The sequence below is a fragment of the Antedon mediterranea genome, chromosome 3, assembly GCF_964355755.1.
Source record: "Antedon mediterranea chromosome 3, ecAntMedi1.1, whole genome shotgun sequence".
Classification (NCBI taxonomy): domain Eukaryota; kingdom Metazoa; phylum Echinodermata; class Crinoidea; order Comatulida; family Antedonidae; genus Antedon; species Antedon mediterranea.
In genome coordinates this window covers 4068734-4091245 of record NC_092672.1, presented here as the reverse complement: position 1 = coordinate 4091245, position 22512 = coordinate 4068734, and the positions used below count along the sequence as shown (strand labels likewise).

At 32.7% G+C, this 22512-nt stretch overlaps 4 protein-coding genes across 4 annotated transcripts in view; 2 read left to right on the top strand and 2 right to left on the bottom strand.

Annotated features, from left to right (window-relative positions):
* The window catches only part of LOC140044584 (ribosomal protein S6 kinase-related protein-like), a 29886-nt gene extending 13804 nt beyond the window's left edge, over positions 1 to 16082 (top strand). The window contains exons 4-10 of the mRNA XM_072089155.1: positions 1841 to 1909; positions 2422 to 2494; positions 4918 to 5066; positions 5288 to 5405; positions 5782 to 5981; positions 6352 to 6567; positions 15975 to 16082. Of these exons, the coding sequence (XP_071945256.1) occupies positions 1841 to 1909; positions 2422 to 2494; positions 4918 to 5066; positions 5288 to 5405; positions 5782 to 5981; positions 6352 to 6567; positions 15975 to 16013 (864 nt within the window). The 3' untranslated portion in view covers positions 16014 to 16082. The remainder of the gene's footprint in view (positions 1 to 1840; positions 1910 to 2421; positions 2495 to 4917; positions 5067 to 5287; positions 5406 to 5781; positions 5982 to 6351; positions 6568 to 15974) is intronic.
* LOC140043396 (complement C1q tumor necrosis factor-related protein 2-like) lies at positions 7287 to 9099 on the bottom strand. Its single transcript, XM_072087898.1, has 2 exons — positions 9046 to 9099; positions 7287 to 8218 (listed from the first exon to the last, which is right to left on the bottom strand). The coding sequence occupies exons 1-2, from the start codon at positions 9054 to 9056 to the stop codon at positions 7465 to 7467; spliced, it is 765 nt and encodes a 254-aa protein (XP_071943999.1). The 5' UTR covers positions 9057 to 9099; the 3' UTR covers positions 7287 to 7464.
* LOC140044586 (uncharacterized) lies at positions 12830 to 13798 on the bottom strand. Its single transcript, XM_072089157.1, has one exon. It carries the CDS (start codon positions 13783 to 13785, stop codon positions 12949 to 12951), a length of 837 nt encoding a protein of 278 aa, XP_071945258.1. The 5' UTR covers positions 13786 to 13798; the 3' UTR covers positions 12830 to 12948.
* A 3949-nt stretch (positions 16083 to 20031) lies between the features above and the next one.
* LOC140043589 (ribosomal protein S6 kinase-related protein-like) lies at positions 20032 to 22035 on the top strand. Its single transcript, XM_072088111.1, has 5 exons — positions 20032 to 20082; positions 20582 to 20699; positions 21060 to 21259; positions 21600 to 21815; positions 22012 to 22035. The coding sequence occupies exons 1-5, from the start codon at positions 20032 to 20034 to the stop codon at positions 22033 to 22035; spliced, it is 609 nt and encodes a 202-aa protein (XP_071944212.1).
* Positions 22036 to 22512: the final 477 nt, after the last annotated feature.

Sequence of the window (22512 nt, the reverse complement as noted above, 5' to 3'; positions counted from 1 at the left end):
TTTCCCAAAAGTAATTACTTTTTCTTTTTATTTAAATTTGTTCGGTTTATAATGTTTATTTGTAGTTTTGTAGTTTAAGTTGGCTGCACTACTAATGAAGGAGTTGCCACTAATGAGGGTGTTGCCACTAATGAGGGTGTTGCCACTAATGAGGGTGTTGCCACTAATGAGGGTGTTGCCACTAATGAGGGTATTGCCACTGATCCAAAAGTGTTTGTCAATAAAGTTATTATATTATATTACTGTACATCACAATCGGAATCCTCCCCTATTTAATGTATAAAAACATTGTCTGTTTGTCTGTAAGTCCTATACAAACCTTTATTCCTCAATTTTAGTAATAATCAGGTGGATTGGAAAATGTACAGTATATCTTTCCGACTGATATGCTTTCAAGCATTTTGGGCACTAATTGCTGTTGAACTGAGCATTATAGCATGATTTCATATGTTGTAGAAGTGCCTTATAATAAATCCATCAACAGAAGCAGTGATGGTGGTTTAGTTGTATTTATCAATATCTTCTCATTAACTTTGGTTCTAGACGTAGTTACTTGTCAAATCCCTGTGGACATCTATGGTTGATAAAAGGATTGAAATTAGAGATTTGAAAAACATCAGGATTACTGATACTTCTTTGCATTTTGATGCGATTTCTGGCTTTGTATCCATTATTGAATGTTAGAGCATGAAAATAAGACTACAAAATACGTGAACCAAATATAAACACAACTATAAATTTTAGTTTGTCTTTTTAAATTTTAATTTGTCTTTTTTAATTTAAAAAAAAAACAGTATTAAAATATTTCTAGGATGAATGTAAAAATTATTTAAACTGTTTAATCTATCCTTGGTGAAAGTTATCTATAGTGATACATTGTATCTATGGTGATTTCGGCAGTGGCGTGACGGCTATGAGCGCTTGCCGGCTAAACCCAGGTGGGGGGAAGCAGCTTACAGGGGCCCCTGAGCAGTGCCCAGAGAAAAAAAACGGGCATTAAAATATTTAGAAAAAGGCTAAAAACATCCAAGGCCTTGAGCGTCGGAGGGCTTAAACCAGCGGCCTCGAGTCTCTTTGTTACGCCACTGGATGTCGGATACCAAAAGAGGGTTAATAAATAAAACATGGTTTTTTGGTACTTTAAATTTGCTATACTGTATTACATATTCTGTAAGGTCTGCATAATTTAACTTTTATCAATCACTGTCTTTTTGCATGTCAATATCATTTAATTAGTGAATATATGCCGCCTTTATAATTTATAAAGAAATCAATGTTGAACGTCGGTATTTGCCTAATCCTATATTACATGCATGACTAGTTAGCTGACTCACACGCCATCGTGCGTACTCGTGCTATTAAATTACTATCTATTCTAGTGGAATGTCAAAAATTTAATTCATGTTTTGTTTTCTGAGAAAAAGTCAACAATTAGTTCAACAGTACTTTTTTAAAAAAATGAGTCTTTAAAATGTTTAAATTACTTTAGATCAATTATTCATTTTTTTGTAATTGTAATTAATTGTAATTTTCAATAAACAAATTCATTATAAAATGTGAATTAACACTGAAATTTCTCATTTCCCGAAAACTAACTTATGCACCTGCATAGATTGGTTAGTGAGCATGCTCAGATGTTTGTTACACACTATTGATTTCTAACTACCTTGACCTATAATTTACACAGTAAACCATCTTTATCAATTTTAATTAATTCCACCTTTTGTGTGCCATCAATTATTTATTGATATTTTATCACTTGGCTGACACAGCTCAGATTTGAATCAATTAGAGAAAGTGATAGAATTTATGATTAATTACCGATTTCTTCTTCTTCTAGGTGCTGTCTAAAGTACAGGTGATAAGAAATGGTGCTATACGACAGTGTAAGGAAGAGGCTAGTATTCAGGTACAATATAGTACAATGTTTTCCTTAAGGCTATCTATTTTCCTATAGGGAAAGAGTCTCAGAAATCAAAATTAGTCAAAAAGGTGCTATAGGAGGCCTATGTAGCACTGTAAAAAAGACTGGTATTCGGGTAGTTCAAAGTTTACTATTAAAGGTTTCAGAAATCAATAAAAATGGGAACCCGAAATATTTGATGATCTGATATTGCAAGTACCTAAAGCGGCCATCTTCTTAAAATGTTCAATGCCCTGGTGAGATCAAGTAATCTATCAACAGGACACTCAGCTTACCTTGCCACTTAGATAGGAATTCGTAAAGTCCTTTGATGATGATTGTGTCGCAGCCACAGATAAACCCTTTGATCTCCGGAGCTCAGCATTATGCTGTTAGATTGCCATGGTGGGATTAATGCCATGAACTATTTTGTGACTCAAAAGGGAAAAATATTAGATTTTTATTTTTTTATTTGTGATGATTAATTGTTATTGTTGTAATTTTTTTTTTTTTTCTAGTCTGCAATAGGTCACTATCCGTTCATAGTAAGAGTCCACGCTGCATGGCAAAGTAAAACAAGTCTTTATTTAGGTGAGTTGATACATATGTGTGAGCTTTTTTACATGTTTTTTTTAAACACAGTTATGGCAATTTTATTAATGTTCTCAAATGTGCTAACTTAAATACGCTTTTAAGTATATTTTGGAACCAGTTAATATTTAGTTCATTATCTTTTGTACACAATAGGCATATATGTCTGTTTTAAGAAGATCTAGCTCCTCGGTTTTTTCGCCGTTTCTATACGAGTAGTGCGAATAGATCATTTGCGAGCAGTTTCGCTTTGGCCTGGGTGGCCACAGATATACACTGACAGTATTTGGTGTACTTGGTGTACAATGTGATAATGAACCCTTTTGTAGGACAATTATTATATCAGTGATGGTAATAGATAACATAGCAAAGTGGACAAGTATGAAGTGATGTTTATGTTTAAATATGTTGCAATGCTTTTGTTTTAGTTTGAGTAAATTAAATGTCAAAGGGAGAACATATTCTACTCAATCAATTAATTTGCTTTAAGATTTTCTATCACTGAAACCTTACCTGTACACTAATTATCAGATGGCTTGTTGCTTCTTTCTGTTGATGGATGGATTTCAGATATCGCTGTCGTATTTGCTGTAAATTGATCTATTTTAAACAGCGCCACCAAGATATGCGTTGCCATTAGAGCTATGAATACTGTATGTAAAACATTTGAAAAAAAAAAAAGTTGTATTACTTTTTTCTATATGATCAAACAAACAAAAACATTTTGATTTTATGAGATGTTCGGTTTACAGATAGTTGATGTATGTTAATATGTTTATGTAAAAAAATAATGTTTGTAATGTATGGGTTTCCTATCCAAAATTATTGGACGAATGGAGTAAATATAATAATTCCTTATTCCTCTGTTATTCCTTCCTTTTATATACTTTAAAGGCAAAAATAAGGTTGACTTTTAAATGCTCGCAAAACATGTCCCGCAAACATAAACTTGACATTAAGACAAAATAGATTTACACTATCAACATTATAAGCATTTTGCTTTTTAGGTTGATCACAGTAAATACTTCATGTAATTTTTATCCCTGGAGTGTTATTAACGAATTCCCGTGTTTCAATTGGTGTCGTTTTTCATTTCATACAAATTAATTTCCAATCTTAGGAAGTGTATCATTACTCCAAGATTGTGTTTGAATTATAGCTTTGTTTATTTCACGTCCAAATGATTTACCAAATTCAGTTACTGTTATATATTAAATGCACACAGTGTTTTATGCATGATGACATAGACGTTCACTTACATAGCCTGACAACATAATAAAACTATATATTTTAATGGTTTAGAGAGAAGAGCACACTTATGTGCTCAAAATAGGAACACAAATTGTTTGTTGCATAAACCTGTCAATTCGCCAAATTTTCTTTTTATTATTTCCTTGTTTTTTTTTTTATTGATGATTTTTTAGCTATGTCTAAACTTTATGTGATGTACCCATATATGGACATGATGTTATATCTCTACCATATTTATGCATATCACAACCATATTTAGGCATATCAACCATATTTAGGCATATCACAACCATATTTGGGTAAATCAAACTAGTTTGATAGTGTAGACCATAGTCAATTGTACTTTCTATATTGACTATGTGTAGACAGAGCTTTAACCAAATTATTGTTAATTGAAAGCCATCATCTTTTTAATTAATTCTTTGTGGTTGTATCTTTCCAAAATATATATTCAGTCCCTTTTAACTACAAAAAAAGATTTTTTTTAAATAGTTTAGTTTTTACTTTTCGGCCAAATTTTACCTGCTACCATAGCCATAAGTTGTAGAATCGATTAAATTTAATATGTACTGTACTAGTTGAATCAGAACTGTGCTAAAAACTGAATAATTAATTTGAAAACTCTGTAAATCTTGCTCGATTTACAGCCTAAGCATGATGAATTAAATGCACTGTATACTTTGTGTAATAATGATGTTTATCTGATAACAAACACAGACAGCACAAGTTAGGTGTTACATTACATTTCTCCAATGTTCATGTTGTTATGTGACCTGCATACCTAGACAAACTGTTGTTGAATTCAGATATGTATTGATATCGATATCTATATATAATTTGTAAGCTGTGTGATGACAGATAAAGATATCAGGATTTAAGATGATGATGTATATATTTATTTTATTTTAACATTTGTTTTATTTACACAAATAAAGACATACTTATATATGTGAGAGTTCCATCAGCTGACCTGCGTGATCAAGCGATTTATGGCAGAGGCGCCACCAACCATGGACATAAAATCGTCAAGGCATAATCCTGGTGGTCTTCTCGGATAAGGACTTAAAATCAATTTATTTTTTTAACAAATACAAAATATTGGTAAAGTCAATTTGAAAATACAAAATTATTCAACAAATAATATAATTTATTTTGTTTGTTCTGATTTGAAGTAATGGATTATGCCACTCATGGAGATCTTCATAGTCTATGGTTGTTAGAGGGCGCTTTCAGTGAGATTGCGACACGATTGTACATTGCAGAGATAGCGATGGCTTTGGCGTTTTTACATAGGGCAGGAATTATATATAGAGATTTAAAGGTATGTATTGGAAAAACAAATTTTAAATATTTATATTAAAATCAAGATTTATAAAATATCTTATTAAAACATCTTCTGCTTTTTTTATAGATATTTTCAGATATTCAAATGCAGACTATTCTACTAAAGTGGTCATATTCCGATTCTGATTTTGGAAGCATGGGAGTTAATCAATAGTTAGAAAATTTTAGAAAAGGGTATTAAATATATTTTCTTTTCAGATGGAGAATATTTTACTTGATGAGGGCGGTCATATACTTCTGTCCGATTTTGGACTTTCAAAATGGCTGAAGCAAGGTGGCAGAACGTCCAGTGTCTGTGGGACACTTATGTATATGGGTGGGTAGTTGTATATCTATTATTATCTCTAATAAGGCTAAGTGAATCATTTTGCTATCTTTAAATAATATCATCCAAAATTGTTTGTTGTTCAACAGGTAGACAGTTTTTTAAATTGATTAATAAAATGCTGAATTCGTAGTTAATACAGTATGCAGTTAATAGTTAATGTAAGCTAGAATAGGAGAGATGCACAGAACTGCTTCCTTTTGTTGATTTCCGGCCCTACCATCTTTTTAAAAATCCTATATCGACCACCGCTAATTAAACATGGTCACAAATCTAAATTCTGCTCTGTAATAGTCTCCAAATTTATACCATAGTTTTAATGTTTTTTTTTAACAGGACAACTAAACATCTACCTTAATTTTTTCAGCGCCTGAAGTACTAAATATGGGTGACTATGATCATCGTGTTGACTGGTGGTCACTCGGCATTATAATGTTTTGCTTGATGACGGGTAAATATCCGTTAAGTGGTTCCACCAATCACATTGAGATGTATAATAAGGTTATAAATAAGGAATTCAAGTTACCTCCGTTTGTTAGTTATCCAGCTCAGGACGTCATTCTTCAGGTAACAGTTGATTCATTTTTAGTAAACTACTTTTTAATTAAATTTTTTTAATTCTCCTCTGACAATCAATGAACTCGGAGCTACTATAATTTTATGCCGAAGCTACTATAGTTTTATGCCATATTATTGTGTGCACACAGATCCATTTCAACATTCTTTTTGAACACTCATTTTTGAATACCGTTTTGGCAACACGTCAACTAATTTCTAGATCGTCGCAGATTGATAGTTCCCTAATAATACCACGTTTTTATCTTTATAATCAAACTATACGTTCTTTATTGCAGTATAAAACAGCCTGAACTTGGATAACCCGATAGTCTCTGGTAGTTTATGCATTTTTCTTTATGATCACTTTTTTTTCCTGTAGTTACTCTGTAAAGATCCATGTGCAAGACTAAGCTGCCTAGCAACATTAAAAAGAATGGAGTTTTTTGTCGGTATGTCTTTTGAAAAGGTTCTCTCTAAACAGACACCGCCAACTGTTTATTTGAAGAGGAAATTGCCAAAAACGTGTCAGGAGTTAACATTGAATGGTGTCGGTAATGATGTCTGGAAACCACGCCCAATTTCTAGGGAATTGTCCGTAAGTATTCTAAAGTAGTGTAGTCTAGTCCACATACTATTCCTATAATTGGGCACGGAATAATTTTTGTATCATTGTTTCATCTAAAACTCTGTCTACACTATGTTTATGTGACAACAAAATTTGATTTCTCAATATATGGATATGATGAGCATATTTTGGCATATTACTATTACTATATTTGTTAAAATAGTTTGATAGTGTAGACAGAGTTTAAAAGTATGTTCAGTTCTGTTTTGTATTTTATTCAAAAGTTATATGTCAAGTTGTAACAAACTGGTTTCGGTGTCGTCATGAGCAATATTGCGATTCATATGAATTTTATAAGTAAAGTGTGCCAAGGAAAGAATTCAAAACTCAACCAAAAAAAAAAGAAGAGGCTTTGATTGAGTTACCCATACCGATTTCTAAGTATAATCTTTGTGCAGTCTACCAGCCATGGGTTAATAAATGTGTAAAACCTGTTTTAAAAGTTGCAGGTCCACTACTGAGTGTTGACAGTCTTTCATTAATTAACTTAGAATTGTAGTGGATGAATTTACTAAAACCTTCCTGATTTAGGACTGATTTGAGTGTGAATACAGTAGGCCAAAAGAAATTGAACCGCCTGCATAGTTCAACATAACATAGATTTACTTAAAATACTGAATATTAATATTAATTATTTTATTTAAACAATTTAGTTCTTCAAATGAAATAAATGTTATATCTATAATTTTTTAACTGGTAAAATTAACATCATTCATCTAAACTGTTGCATCTGAAGCAGAAATAATCAATAATTGCAAAAATAATATAATATTAAATTTAGCTTGTGTCATTTATATACTTTGACTTCTAGATGCCTATTTGCAAATTAATTGTTTAAAACATTACAATTATTTGTATATGTTTACTTTATGCTGCATAAAGTAAGAAACCAGAGAATGAGCAGTATCTGTGACTGTTACTGTAGTAATAGTTATAGATTGAACCAGCTGGCTGAGTCCATACTTGATCACCTGATACCAGATCAAGTATCACCATTGTGCTTACAGAATTATACCCAGAGGCACTCATCCATGCAGACATTTGAATATTGCCATTTTTCATGATTCTTGTTAAAATTTTACCACTACCACTTGATTTCATTGATGTCACCTGGAAAACATAAATACCTGGAATTGCACAGACAAACTTTCCTGTTTCTTTGTTGTAGTGATTTCCTACATCTGTAATTATTGTGTCATACTTCATTGGGCTAGTGTCATGACGACCTGGGGATGATGTAAAAACTACTGAAAAGGAAGATTTCTGCTGAATAGATTGTTCACCCTTTTCTCCTTTTACACCATTTGTACCTGGTAGTCCAACAATACCTTGAGGTCCTTTTGGTCCTAATTTACCGGGAATCCCATCTAAGCCATTCCTTCCATTATCTCCTTTTATTCCTTGTTCTCCTTTGCTTCCATCATTTCCTTTCATTCCTTGTTCTCCTTTCACTCCACTCATTCCTTGTGGCCCTGCTGCACCTGGATTTCCGTGATTTCCTGGAATGCCAGGAACCCCAGCTGTACAACAGCTATTACAAGCTTCAGAATTGGTTTGAGCTGCTGATTTGATGACATAGATTATACTAATCTGTATCACAATTGTTAACATCATATTAAGTCTGAAATTCAATATAACAACAGTGTGTTAACCGTTTCCCTCTTTAATTGCACTCTTTATCTACCATACTTAAGTTAAGCTATAAACATATAAAAGTACCCTTTTTTTTTAATTTTTAAAAAGATTGCAATCAATTAATCATTATCAAGCAGGGTTTTGTCAAAGTATATTTTGCACACTGATCATTATCGAGCCAGCATTCTGCAACCCTTTTATTTCACAGGCTCCTTCTTGTTCCTGGCCAGGAACAAGAAGGATCCTGACTGTACAAGGAAACAACATGACTCAGCCCAAGTTTTGAATGTGGTATTACTGTATTATATAATAATTTGTTGAAGTTTAGTAGCCAAGTGGTTGAACTATCATACAGAAAGACCCAAATTAATTTCCAGATAAAAACAACTACCAGTCAACTCAGCTGTAAATGAGTACCTGAAAATGCTAGGAAGGATAGGCAGCATGGAAAGGAATTGTGCTAAGGCTTATTACCTTGAGCTCCTAACAGCTCATCCCACTTTGTTCAGAATGAACACAAGACTCCACTTTACCTTACAATAATTTCACATCAAATTGATTTGTATTAAATGATCCTCAGTTGTATTGCATTCCTAACTGGAGTACACACGACTCATATTGTACCTTCTGTGTGTTTTAATATTGTTTTTTCCTTCCCACCGCCAACATGTTCAAGGAAGGTTACAGAATTCTAACAAATCAGTACTACAGTAAAAGACAGTAATGTCAAAGTACAGAGTAGCAGTGCTAAAGTACACTAGCACCAAATATCATCCTAAATATTATTAAAAGCTTAAAGAACAATTTACTTACCGGAGATACATTGTTGTTTTCTGAATGTCTTTTCTGTTGATCTGTAAACTGGGTGTTTCCTTGTCATCTGCTGTTGTATGAATAAATCCAGTTTCAATTTTCACTTGACTTTTATAGATGAAATCTGTTCCTCAGTGTAAACAATATGTTGTGATTTTGCAATTGAAAATTCCCTAATTTGTCCATTTTCTGATATTATACCATATTATGTAAAGGACATATCATGCGATTCCCACGACTTTCGAACTTGTTAAGTACCTTTATTAGACCGGCTCTTTGTGTTACAATAACATTAGGAAAGGGAACTATTTAAACCGGATTACTAATCGGAACTTCAATATCCGATGACTTCCGCAGTTTTTGTGAAGTTAAATAAACTACCTCCCTCTCATATGTGAACATAGATAATTAATAATTCTTCCCATTAGGTAAAATAATAGGAAGATGCTGATTGGTCTATTTCTCAACGTCAATCAACTTGGTGCTTCATGTTTCTTAAAAAGTGTGTATGCGCACACATGTCAGTTATTACACTGAAGAGCATATATTGTAATACTTACTCCAGCCATACATAAATATAATTTGTCCCATTACAGTAGTATTAAAACAAAATATGTACATTTTATGTTTACCTATTTTGTTTCTTACTGTAGTCAAATATTTATATAATTTGTCCAACATACAGTATGTAAAACAGAATATGTAATTTTTACATATTTTTTACTGTATTCAAATATTAATATAATTCATCCCATTACAGTATGTAAAACAAAATATGTAAATGTTATGTTTACATATTTTGTTTCTTACTGTAGTCAATATGAATATAATTTATCCTGTTTTTAAGCCTCTTCATATTTCTTTGGTATATAATTCGTCTAAATATTTTGGAGGTGTTTTTATTTCTCTAGTTTTCATAGTTTTCAAAATCTTCTTCAGTATTTTTTACCATTTTGTCATGTTTTCTTTTATGTTTAGTGCATTTTTTGTAGTATGTCAAATATTTCATTCTTTTTATCAGAATTTATTGTTTCCTTGTTGGAGATAATGTTTTACAGAGTATGTAAAACAGAATATTTAATGTTATATTAACATATTTCTTACTGTACTCAAATATTTATATTATTCATCCCATTACAGTATGTAAAACAACATATGTAAATGTTATGTTTATATATTTTGTTTCTTACTGTAGTCAATATGAATATGATTTATCCTGTTTTTAAGCCTCTTCATATTTCATTGGTATATAATTCGTCTAAATATTTTGGAGGTATTTTTATTTCTCTAGTTTTCATAGTTTTCAAAATCCTCTTCAGTATTTTTTACCATTTTGTCAAGTTTTCTTTATGTTTAGTGCATTTTTTGTGGTTTTTCAAATATTTAATTATTTATATCAGAATTTATTGTTTCCTTTAAACGTTCAGCTCTGTTTTGTATTTTATGAAAAAGTTATTTGTCAAGTTGTAACAAACTGGTTTCCAGTGTCATCATGAGCAATATTGGGATTCATCTGAATTTTATAAAATAAAGTGTGCCTAGCAAAGAATTCAAAACTTAAAAGAAGAAGATCCTTTGATTTTTATCCAACTTTCTCACATCACATAAACAATTATACCATATCAGGCCCGTATCCAGGGGGGGTGCGTTGGGTGCAGACGCACCCCCCCAAGTCCCAAAAGGTCCACTATTTCCTCGGTTGGTATTTTTTCTTGTCAATAAATATATATATACAAAATTTACATTATCAATGGTATACAAACAAAAATATGCTAATATAAAATGAAAAAATACCGGTAATTAAATTACGGAATCTGAACGGACTACAAACTCGATGTAAAACATGCGCAATCGATCATGTGACGACAAGCAATAGCTTAGCGCTTCATGTACGCGGTAAAGTGTTTGCTGGAGAAATACAGACAACTTAACGTCAGGGAACACGTGTACTTTTTGTCGGGGAATATAATATACAGTAAAAAGCGTTCGCGTTCACTTCGTAGCTAGCTTCAGCGCCTAGAAAACCGCGACGTTTCATTGACCGTGAGAGTACGTCAGAGTGATATTATGCACTTTATATGCATTCATTATTGCCAGCGATCTAACTTACTACTAAACAATAGCTAGGTACGCACTTGTCTGGCGGTATCCCTTTGTACGAATCGTTCAACGTTGGGTCGAGACGCGTGATATCAAGTTTCATCCAGGGACCAAAATGTGTAATGTGTTATTTTCCAGGCGAAGTTTACCGACGGTTACGTCGTGTACTGCGTCGACGTACGCTACACTACAGCAAAAACGAATTATGGTAATTGTTCGTTTGTTCACCAATTTTTTAATTTACAAGTAACCTTCTGTACCGTGGGGCACCTAAAATAAATTTGTCATCCATTACTAAACAAAAAAACATGCCATTTTCGCTTAGCCAACATTATAGCTATAGTTATTACATTTTCAATATCCTGTATGTCATGAATTTCTCACCACTCGGAAGTCCAGATGGTACGCATGCATACACCTGGGAGGAATAAACTTTTTTCCCCGACTGAAAAAGGTCTACGCTTGCGTTTTTTAAGCCTCTAGGCCTGATGTTTCCAAAGTATAAAATGCAATTTTTTGAAGACCTGCAGCTCTAGTTTTAAACATTTTCTTAGCTCAGCCCCAACAATAAAGCTGGTCATATTTCGAAGAACAAGAAGTACATTTTCCGGGACCTAACATCTCTATTTTTCAAACATTTCTTAGCTCAGTCACAACCCATGATAGGGACTTATATATTTTTTTTCATGTTTTGAAGTATAATAAGTCCAATTTCCGGGACCTCCAACTCTATTTTTCAAAATTTTCTTTGAACTTTTATTTTTTAAATTGAAAAATATGGATTGAAACCGTCATCGCGCATCGTTTTTTTGCACGCAGTATTTTTTTTATGCATTATAAAAAATGGAAAAAATGGCTACCCTAAATCTGATTAAAAAGACCTCAAATGACGCTAGAACGCGTTGCTTCCGGGGGCTTCGCCCCCTGGACCCCCACCGGGGGCCCTTGGCGGCCCCTGGCCCTCAGCCTAGTGATGCTCGCTTTGCTCGCATAGCCCCCTCGTCGGGGAATGTAGCCCCCGCGTCGGGAAGATCCTGGCGCCACCCCTGCTGAGTTGGCCTCATCATGAAAGCGTTAAGTTCTGGTGTCCATCGTTCAACTAGCCCAAGCCACAACAGAGAGTCTTACATCAGTCTTTAGAACGTCAAATAACGCAAATTTTTCGAGGGCCTTCGGCCCCTGGACCCTGACCGGGGGCCCTTGGTGGCCCCCTGGCCCCCAGCCATTGTTGCTCGCTTCGCTCTCACCCCCCCCCCATTATAAATGCTGCATACGGGCCTGCATATATCGTTCATAGTTCAAAAAAATGATCCACTCAAAATGCTGAATATTAATATTTTTATTTGTAATATATACTTACAAAAATTTAGTTCTAAATAAGTTTAAATAAATGTTACATTTATAATTTTTCAACTGGTAAGTAAAATTACCTAAAAAATCACTAACCTTTCTAAAAAATGTTAATGTCACATAAAAAGTAGTTATTTATTTTGACCAACAATTGTGGGAGATAGGTGGGGAATAGAAAATAGAAAATTGGCTGCCACCCAATAGGTTTTTGGTTGAATTTAACTATATATTTAGTAAAAGCATTTAAAAAAATTTGTTCTTCTATGGAAGCGATTAACTTTATTAAAACTGCAATATAGCCTTCAGTATTCAAAGTTTGTTATCTTCATGTTTTTGGGGACAATACATTTAATTAATAGTAATGTAGCTTGTGACATTTATATAGTTTGACTTCTAGATGGCTATTTGCAAATTAATTGTTTAAAACAATACAATTATTTGTATATGTTTGCTTTATGCTGCATAAAGTAAGAAACCAGAGAATGAGCAGTATCTGTCACTGTCACTGTAGTAATAGTTATGGCTTGAACTATGTGGCTGAGTCCATACTTCATCACCTGATACCAGATCAAGAACCACCATTGTACTTACAGAATTATGCCCTGAAGCACTCATCCATGCAGACATTTGATTATTGCCATTTTTCATGATTCTTGTTAAAATTTTACCACTACCATTTGATTTCATTGATGTCACCTGGAATACATAAACACCTGGAATTTCACAGACAAACTTTCCTGTTTCTTTGTTGTAGTGATTTCCTACATCTATAATTACTGTGTTATACTTCATTGGGCTAACGGCATGACGACCTGGGTTTGATGTAAAAAATACTGAAAAGGCAGATTTCTGCTGACTAGCTTGTTCACCCTTTTCTCCTTTTACACCATTTGTACCTGGTAGTCCAATGAGGCCTTGAGGTCCAGTTGGTCCTAACTTTCCAGGAGACCCATCTAAGCCATTCCTTCCATCATCTCCTGTTATTCCTTGTTCTCCTTTCATTCCCGGGTCTCCTGTCATTCCTTGTTCTCCATTCATTCCTTGTTCTCCTTTCATTCCTTGTTCTCCATTCATTCCTTGTTCTCCTTTCACTCCATTCATTCCTTGTTCTCCTTTTATTCCTTGTTCTCCATTCATTCCTTGTGGCCCAGAGGCACCTGGATTACCATGATGTCCTGGAATTCCAGGAACCCCAGCTGTACAACAGCTATTACAAGCTTCAGAATTGGTTTGAGCTGCTGATTTGATGACATAGATTATACTAATCTGTATCACAATTGTTAACATCATATTAAGTCTGAAATTCAATATAACAACAGTGTGTTAACCTTTTCCCTCTTTAATTGCACTCTTTATCTACCATACTTAAGTTAAGCTATAAACATATAAAAGTACCCTTTTTTTTTTTAATTTTTAAAAAGATTGCAATCAATTAATCATTATCAAGCAGGGTTTTGTCAAAGTATATTTTGCACACTGATCATTATCGAGCCAGCATTCTGCAACCCTTTTATTTCACAGCCTACATATGATTCTTCCAGGAACAAGAAGGGGCCTGACTGTCCAGTTGTACAAGGAAACAACATGACTCAGTCCCAGTTTTGAATGTGGTATTATTATATAATAATTTGTTGAAGTTTAGTAGCCAAGTGGTTGGACTATCATACAGAAAGACCCAAATTAATTTCCAGATAAAAACAACTACCAGTCAACTCAGCTGTAAATGGGTACCTGAAAATGCTAGGAAGGATAAGGCAGCGTGGAAAGGAATTGTGTTAAGGCTTATTACATTGAGCTCCTAACAGCTCATTCCACTTTGTTCAGAATGAACACAGGACTCAGTTTACCTACAATAATTTCACATCAAATTGACTTGTATTAAATGATCTTCAGTTGTATTGCATTCCTAACTGGAGTACACACGACTCATATTGTACCTTTCTGTGTGTTTTAATATTGTTTTTTCCTTCTCACTGCCAACATGTTCAAGGAAGGTTACGGAATTCTAACAAATCAGTACTACAGTAAAAGACAGTAATGTCAAAGTACAGAGTAGCAGTGCAAAAGTACAGTAGCACCAAATATCATCCTAAATATTATTAAAAGCTTGAATAACAATTTACTTACCGGAGATAGATTGTTGTTTTCTGAATGTCTTTTCTGTTGATCTGTAAACTGGATGTTTCCCTGTCATCTGCTGTTGTAGGAATAAATCCAGTTTCAATTTTCACTTGACTTTTATAGATGAAATCTGTTCCTCACGTGTAAACAATATGTTGTCATTTTGCAATCGAAAATTCCCTAATTTGTCCATTTGCTGATATTATACCACAATGTAAAGGACATATCATGCGATTCCCACGACTTTCGAACTTGTTAAATGTTTTTTTCTAAACAAACAAGTACCTAGGGTTATCATTTATTAGACCGGCTCTTTGTATTACAATAACATTAGGAAATGGAACTGTTTAACCAGATTACTAATTGAAACTTAAATATCCGATGACTTCCGCTGTTTTTGTGAAATTCAATAAACGTACCTCCCTCTCACATGTGAACATAGATAATTAATAATTCTTCCCATTAGGTAAAATAATAGGAAGATTCTGATTGGTCTATTTCTGAACGTCAATCAACTTGATGCTTCATGTTTCTTAAAAAGTGTGTATGCGCATTCATGTCACAAGTTCTTACACTATTTGTCCAACATACAGTATGAATATGTAAAACAAAATATGTAATGTTATTGTAACGGATTCTTCACTTGTTGTAGGTTGTTCGTCTGTCGGTCAGGCCGTCAGAGTCGCTATACGGAACGAGGAAAATAAAACTACATACACACATAAATTGGAGTCTTTCATTTATTTCTTCAAACCTGTCAGGCAACCTTCCACCATAAATCAAGAAACAAATAAGTAGAGTAAACGGTCCCACCGGGTATCGGTAATTAATTAGGCCTGCCCCCTACTGGGCGTCTCGGAACACAGCCGAGCTCCACTATAATCCACAATTATAGAATTACTACAGGTCCTACCTTCCACCGTACCGATCTCCCAACTATCTTCTACTAACTTTAAAAACACGTCTACCTCACTTGAAACCCGAGCTAAGACTAACTAAATTGGGCGAATCATGGCCATCACATGGCCGTTCCCCATCTATTTCCACCAGCCAATCGGCTTCCATACAGAAGTAGGCCCGGTCGATTATCAAAATGGGGTGGCACCACACCTAATTCATTACACTATGTTTACATATATATTTATATGTATGATTCATCCCATTACAGTATGTAAAACAAAATATGATGTGATGGTTACATATTTTGTTCCATACTGTAGTCAAAAATAAATAAAGTTATCCTGTGTTTAAGGCTCTTCATGTAAATTATGTTGCAATAGTCAATATTAAGTTTTTATTTTTTATTTAGACATTTTAATTATTACATAATAATAATAATCCTTTTTTCTATTTTACAGTTTGATAACTTTGATTGGATTAGAGAAACTGACTTATAACAACAACAAAGATGAGCCATGAAGTAAATCATTATTATCAGAACTGACACCAGAGAGACTATATTGAGCATGTTGGATTGACTAGTGCCCTTAGCCCTCCAAAAAGAGTTGGAGTCTGTTTAGTCCTCTACTAAACACCACACGCCACACAACACTACATATGTAAATGACAGTATACAAATAATTAATGTTTATGAGTGTAATGGTACAAATAATGGCATGAGGTGAATGAATGGTTTTGTTTATTACAGTACAGTACATACAGCACTTTATGTTATGTTATGTTATTTATTTATTATTCAAAATATTTTGTTTTGTTTTTGACGTTATCAAATTTTTATTTTCTTTTAAGTTCTGTTATTTATTTGTTAATTTCGTAGCTTAAGTTAGTTAAGATAAAAGGTACCAAGCTTGATTAGCTTCGGCTATATCTTGACTACCTTTTGTATTGAAATTGTTTTGTTTGATACAATAAAGAACAAGAACAAGAACAGAAGAAAGGTTATATTTCAACAAGGCGAAGCCGAGTTGATATATAACCTTTCATCATTCACCAAATGCCATTATTTGTACCATTACACGAATATAAAACATTCATTATTTGTTTTATATAACATCTAAATAGGCCTAGACTCCTGTCATTTGAATCAAATAAAAGGTAGGCCTAGGCTAGCCAAGGCCTACATTTGATTCACATTGATTAAAACAGTAACGTTTTTAATAAAATTATATTAAATGTTATATTTATATGGATTTTATAAACTGTAGTGTAGATCGTTTAATAGTGCGTACTATGTGATCCACATATTGCACGCTATGTGATCCACTATCGTCCAATCAAATGACAGGAATTTATTTAGGTGTTATATAACATGCATTCTAAGGTTAGGCACAAGTGCTACTATTACAGTGTTGTGGTGTTTAATAGGACTAAAAGCTTGGTGCCAATTGGATTGACTGGTGAACCCTCCAAAGTGACTTTTGACCAATTCAGCTGGTTGCTTCAAAAAGAATGTATTAAACATGTCTAAAGCTCTGTCTATACTATCAAACTTTATGTGACAAGAAATGTGATGTGCATGGGCATGATGATGTCGTATCACTATCATATTTGACCATATCATTACCATATTTGGGCACATCACACTTATTTTGTCAAACTAGTTTGATAGTGTAGAGAGAGCTTTAAAGCCTGAATAAATGTCATATAATTGTGGTATCTTTTCTACAAAGGCCTTGAAAATAACATTTAGTCATATAATTGTACAGTAGAGAATGGCATGTATAGTAGGCCAATAAATACATTGTAATAGGCCTATATAATCATTACTAGAAACCAAACTGCTCATTTTGGAACATACTGTATATCAAACATAGCTCATATATCAACAGAAGTTTCAAACATTTTGTTAAATAAAAAAAATGTCTCTGGTAAGATTTGAACCTGCGACCTATAAGGCAACATTTATACCATTAGATACCCAACCATACTGTATAGATTTTCAATCCACACAGACCTTTAATACAAGCTACAAAAAAGATATACAGAAAAACCCTTCCTTTTGGACATCCCTATTAAAGATGTATTGTCCCCCTGAAAATTCTCAACAAGATTTTTGTTGAATATTCCATTTTAATGTCACATAATAGTTCCACTTTGACCAGAAATTGGATCGAAAAAAATGTATTTACCTGTAATTTAAAAGAAAAAGTGGTCAAAATGGCTGGCAGCCAATGGGTTTTTGATTGATTTTAACCATTTATTTTGTCAATTTATAAGTGAAAACATTGGTTTTTTTTTTCGGGTTTTTTCTACGGAATTATTAAATCACATATTCAAAGTCTGATTTAATTAATCTTTATTTTTCATGTTTTGGGGGACAATACATCTTTAAGGGAACATTTTTTGGGGTCCTAAAGGTGTAGTAGGTGTATTGTAGTTGCTTCAAAACAACATAGTGAATTGGTGTTAGATTTATTGTACTATTAGTCTACATTATTTAATTGTAAAACTTTCCAAGTTTTGCTACGTGCAATCTGTTTTAATATTTATTTTTATCCAAAACAACATTCCTTTAATTTATATTTCAATTTCCATGTATAGTAAATATGTCAATGTATAAATGTACAATACCATAAAACTTTTGTTTTCATAAATGTTTTTTTTATATATATTATTATATTTATATTATTTATATGTTTCTTTTGTGCAAATCAGGTGCAAAAATTTAGAGTAAATGTTCAAATAAAGTGCATTGGTTGATAAAACATTGCATACTATCATACTACAGGTATTAATACTTTGGAGAGAAATTCCCACAAGTCTCCATAGTTAATTACCTTCCCTCGGACATTTCGTGGGGCCACCACTGCTTATACTAAAACTCTGTAAACTTATATTAAATAGACATTTTTAATTTGAGCATGATTTTTCAAATATTATTGAAATTATACCTAGAAACATAATAAGCACTGCTATAAAAAAAAAGGCTTGTACACAAACATACCTGCATTCCACATATGCTGACAGTTTACCTCATTTTCAACATTAATTTGTGCAATTGTACCATTTTTTTCTAAAAAATATGCTCATCCAAATATGTCAACATCACAATTACCAACATTGTCAGAATTGTTTATACATTTTATATAAGTTGTTTTTTAATATGTAAATATTTTTGTTTTATATAACGGTTATACCTCCGCCATGAGGTTATATTTTTTGTTTTTTTCATGTATCTATTAAAAATTATTTGCTAAAAAGTATGTCCTATTTCAGTTTAGATTTGTCTAAATTTTTATTTGGTAAATGTTCATTAAGAAATATACAGTGTTAAAAAATTGATTAAAATGTCGAACATGAATGAATTTAGGTCTATGATTAGCAGGGGTGGATCCAGCGTTATAGATTAGGGTGGAGGGGGGCGCTAAATATTTCATAAATGATAAAACGATCCGTCAGGTTGCAGAATAATTTTATTTTTAAAAAAGATGGCTGTTAAATTTTAGGGGAAGGGGGGATAAAGCCTGTTTAGCCCTGCCTAAATCTTCCCCTGATTGGTATATGTAAAATAATAGTTACTTAAGCAACAGATATTATTTTAACTTCTGTTCATACTTGTCAACCATAGACTGCTTGGTGGAGTAAAGACTTATCTATACTATCAAACTTTTGACAAAGACATGTGATGTGCCCATATGGACATGATTATGTCATATTATCACTACCCTATTTGAGGACATCACATATTTTTGTCACATAATGTTTGATAATGTAGACAGAGCTTTAAACAGTAATTGGTGAAACAACGTAATATCAAATTGTTGTTTACTGTTTTTATTCAAATTTAACAGGAATGTGCTGACGTTCCTGTTCTACAATTCAATTAATGCACCCTCATCTAAATAGTCTCTTTTTGTATCATGTTTTTTTAAACTGTAGATCCACAAAGCTACAAATAAAATAAATATTAAATATACTTTAGTTTTTTCTTATTTCTATATCTATATATGGTTAATTCTTAATCAGTTACATACATTTCTCCAATGTTGATGCTGTTATGTGAGCTGCATACCTAGACAAACTGTTGTTGAATTCAGATATGTATTGATATCAATAGCTATATATAATTTGTAAGCTGTGTGATGACAGATTAAGATATCAGGATTTAAGATGATGATATATATATTTATGTTTAACATGTGTTTTATTTACACAAATAAAGATATAGTTATATATATGTGAGAGTTCAATCAGCTGACCTGAGTGACCAAGTGGTTTAAGGTAGGGTCGCCACCAACTATAGCCATAAAATTGGCACAGGTTCAAGGCATGCCACAGCCGTAATCCTGGTGGTCTTCTTGGATAAGGACTTAAAATCAATTTTTTTTTTCAACAAATACAAAATATTAGTAAAGCCAATTTGAAAAAACAATTATTCCACAAATAATATAATTTATTTTGTTTGTTCTGTTTTAAAGTAATGGATTATGCAACTCATGGAGATCTTCATAGTCTATGGCTTTGGCATTTTTACATAGGGCAGGAATTATATATAGAGATTTAAAGGTATGTATTCGAAAAAATGTAAAATGTAAAATATTATATATAATAAGATTTTTATTATGAATATATAATATACATAATATGTTAAGAGTCGCTATCAAATCGAGTTTCAACAATACCATGAAAGCCCCAGTGGTCTAATGGTTAGGACAGCTGCATACCAAGCAGAAGGTCCGGGTACGGGTCTCGGTTGGGGCGACTTTTTCTCATTCTCACAGATTTCCTCATCTTATCGTTTCAAATTAATTGATTTAATTTCAGTATACCACCGGGCGGTTTAGAATTAATGTTCTTTGCCTGTTGTGTGTATATTATGCAAATTAATATATTATAATAAAAGAACTTATTAAACATCTTCTGCTATGATTATTTCTATTTTCGTAGCAGATGCAGATTGTTGAAAGTGATCATATTCAAATTCTGGATTCTGGAAGCAAATTACAGGCAGGGAGTTTAAATTGGCTTGGCTGAAAGATTTAAAAACACTCATTTTTCTTTTCAGATGGAGAATATTTTACTTTATGAGGGCGGTCATATCCGTCTGTCCGATTTTGGACTTTCAAAATGGCTGAAGCAAGGTGGCAGAACGTCCAGTGTCTGTGGGACACTTATGTATATGGGTGGGTAATTGTATACCTTTTATTATCTCTAATAAGTGAATCATTTTGCTATCTTTAAATAATATCATCCAAAACAGTTAATTGTTCAACAGGTAAACAGTTTTTTAAATTGATTAATAAAATGCTGAATTCGTAGTTAACAGTATGTAGTTAATAGTTAATGTAAGCTAGAATAGGAGAGATGCACAGAACTTCCTTTTGTTGATTTCCGGCCCTACTACCTTTTTTAAAATCCTATATCAACCAAAATTAAACATAGTCACAAATGTAAATTCTGCTCTGTAATAGTCTCCAAATTTATACCATAGTTTTAATGTTTTTTTTAACAGGACAACTAAACATCTACCTTAATTTTTTCAGCGCCTGAAATACTAAATATGGGTGACTATAATCATTGTGTTGACTGGTGGTCACTCGGCATTATAATGTTTTGCTTGATGACGGGTAAATATCCGTTAAGTGGTTCCACCAATCACATTGAGATGTATAATAAGGTTATAAATAAGGAATTCAAGTTACCTCCATTTGTTAGTTATCCAGCTCAGGACGTCATTCTTCAGGTAACAGTTGATTCATTTTTAGTTAACTACTTTTTAATTAAATTTTTAAAATTCTCATCTCATAATCAATGAACTCGGAGCTACTATAATTTTATGCCGAAGCTACTATAGTTTTATGCCATATTATTGTGTGCACACAGATCCATTTCAACATTCTTTTTGAACATTCATTTTTTTGGTAACACAACTAATTTCTAGATCGTCGCAGATTGATAGCTCCCTAATAACACCACGTTTATATCTTTCTTTTTTGCAGTATACAACAGCCTGACCTTCGATGACCTCATAGTCTCTAGTAGTTTATGCATTTTTCTTTATGATCACTTTTTTTTTCCTGTAGTTACTCTGTAAAGATCCATGTGCAAGACTAAGCTGCTTAGCAACGTTAAAAAGAATGGAGTTTTTTGTTGGTATGTCTTTTGAAAAGGTTCTCTCTAAACAGACACCGCCAACTGTTTATTTGAAGAGGAAATTGCCAAAAACGTGTGAGGAGTTGACGCTGAATGGTGTCGGTAACGATGTCCGGAAACCACGCCCAATTTCTAGGGAATTGTCCGTAAGTATTCTAAAGTAGTGTAGTCTATTCCACATACTATTCCCATAATTGGCCATGGGATATTTTTGTATCATTGTTTCATCTAAAACTCTGTCTACACTATCAAAGTTTATGTGACAACAAAATTTGATTTCTCAATATATGGATATGATGACCATATTTTGGCATATTACTATTACTATATTTGTTAAAATAGTTTGATAGTGTAGACCGAGTTTAAAAGTATGCTCAGTTCTTTTTTATATTTTATGCAAAGTTATATGTCAAGTTGTAACAAACTGGTTTCGGTGTCGTCATGAGCAATATTGCGATTCATATGAATTTTATAAAATGTGCCAAGGAAAGAATTCAAAACTTAACAAAAAAAAAGAAGAGGCTTTGATTTTTAAACAAGGAACTTGCAGAGTTACCCATGCTGATATATTTCTCTTAGCATAATCTTTGCAAAGTGCAGTACTACTACCAGCCATGGGTTAAATAAATAAATGTGTAAAATCTGTTTTAAAAGGTCAAATGTCGAAGAACTGAATATATAATTCGTCTAAATATTTTGGAAGTGTTTGTATTTCTCTAGTTTTCATAGTTTTCAAAATCCTCTTCAGTATTTTTTACCATTTTGTCAAGTTTTCTTTTATGTTTAGTGCATTTTTTGTAGTATGTCAAATATTTAATTATTTATATTAGAATTTATTGTTTC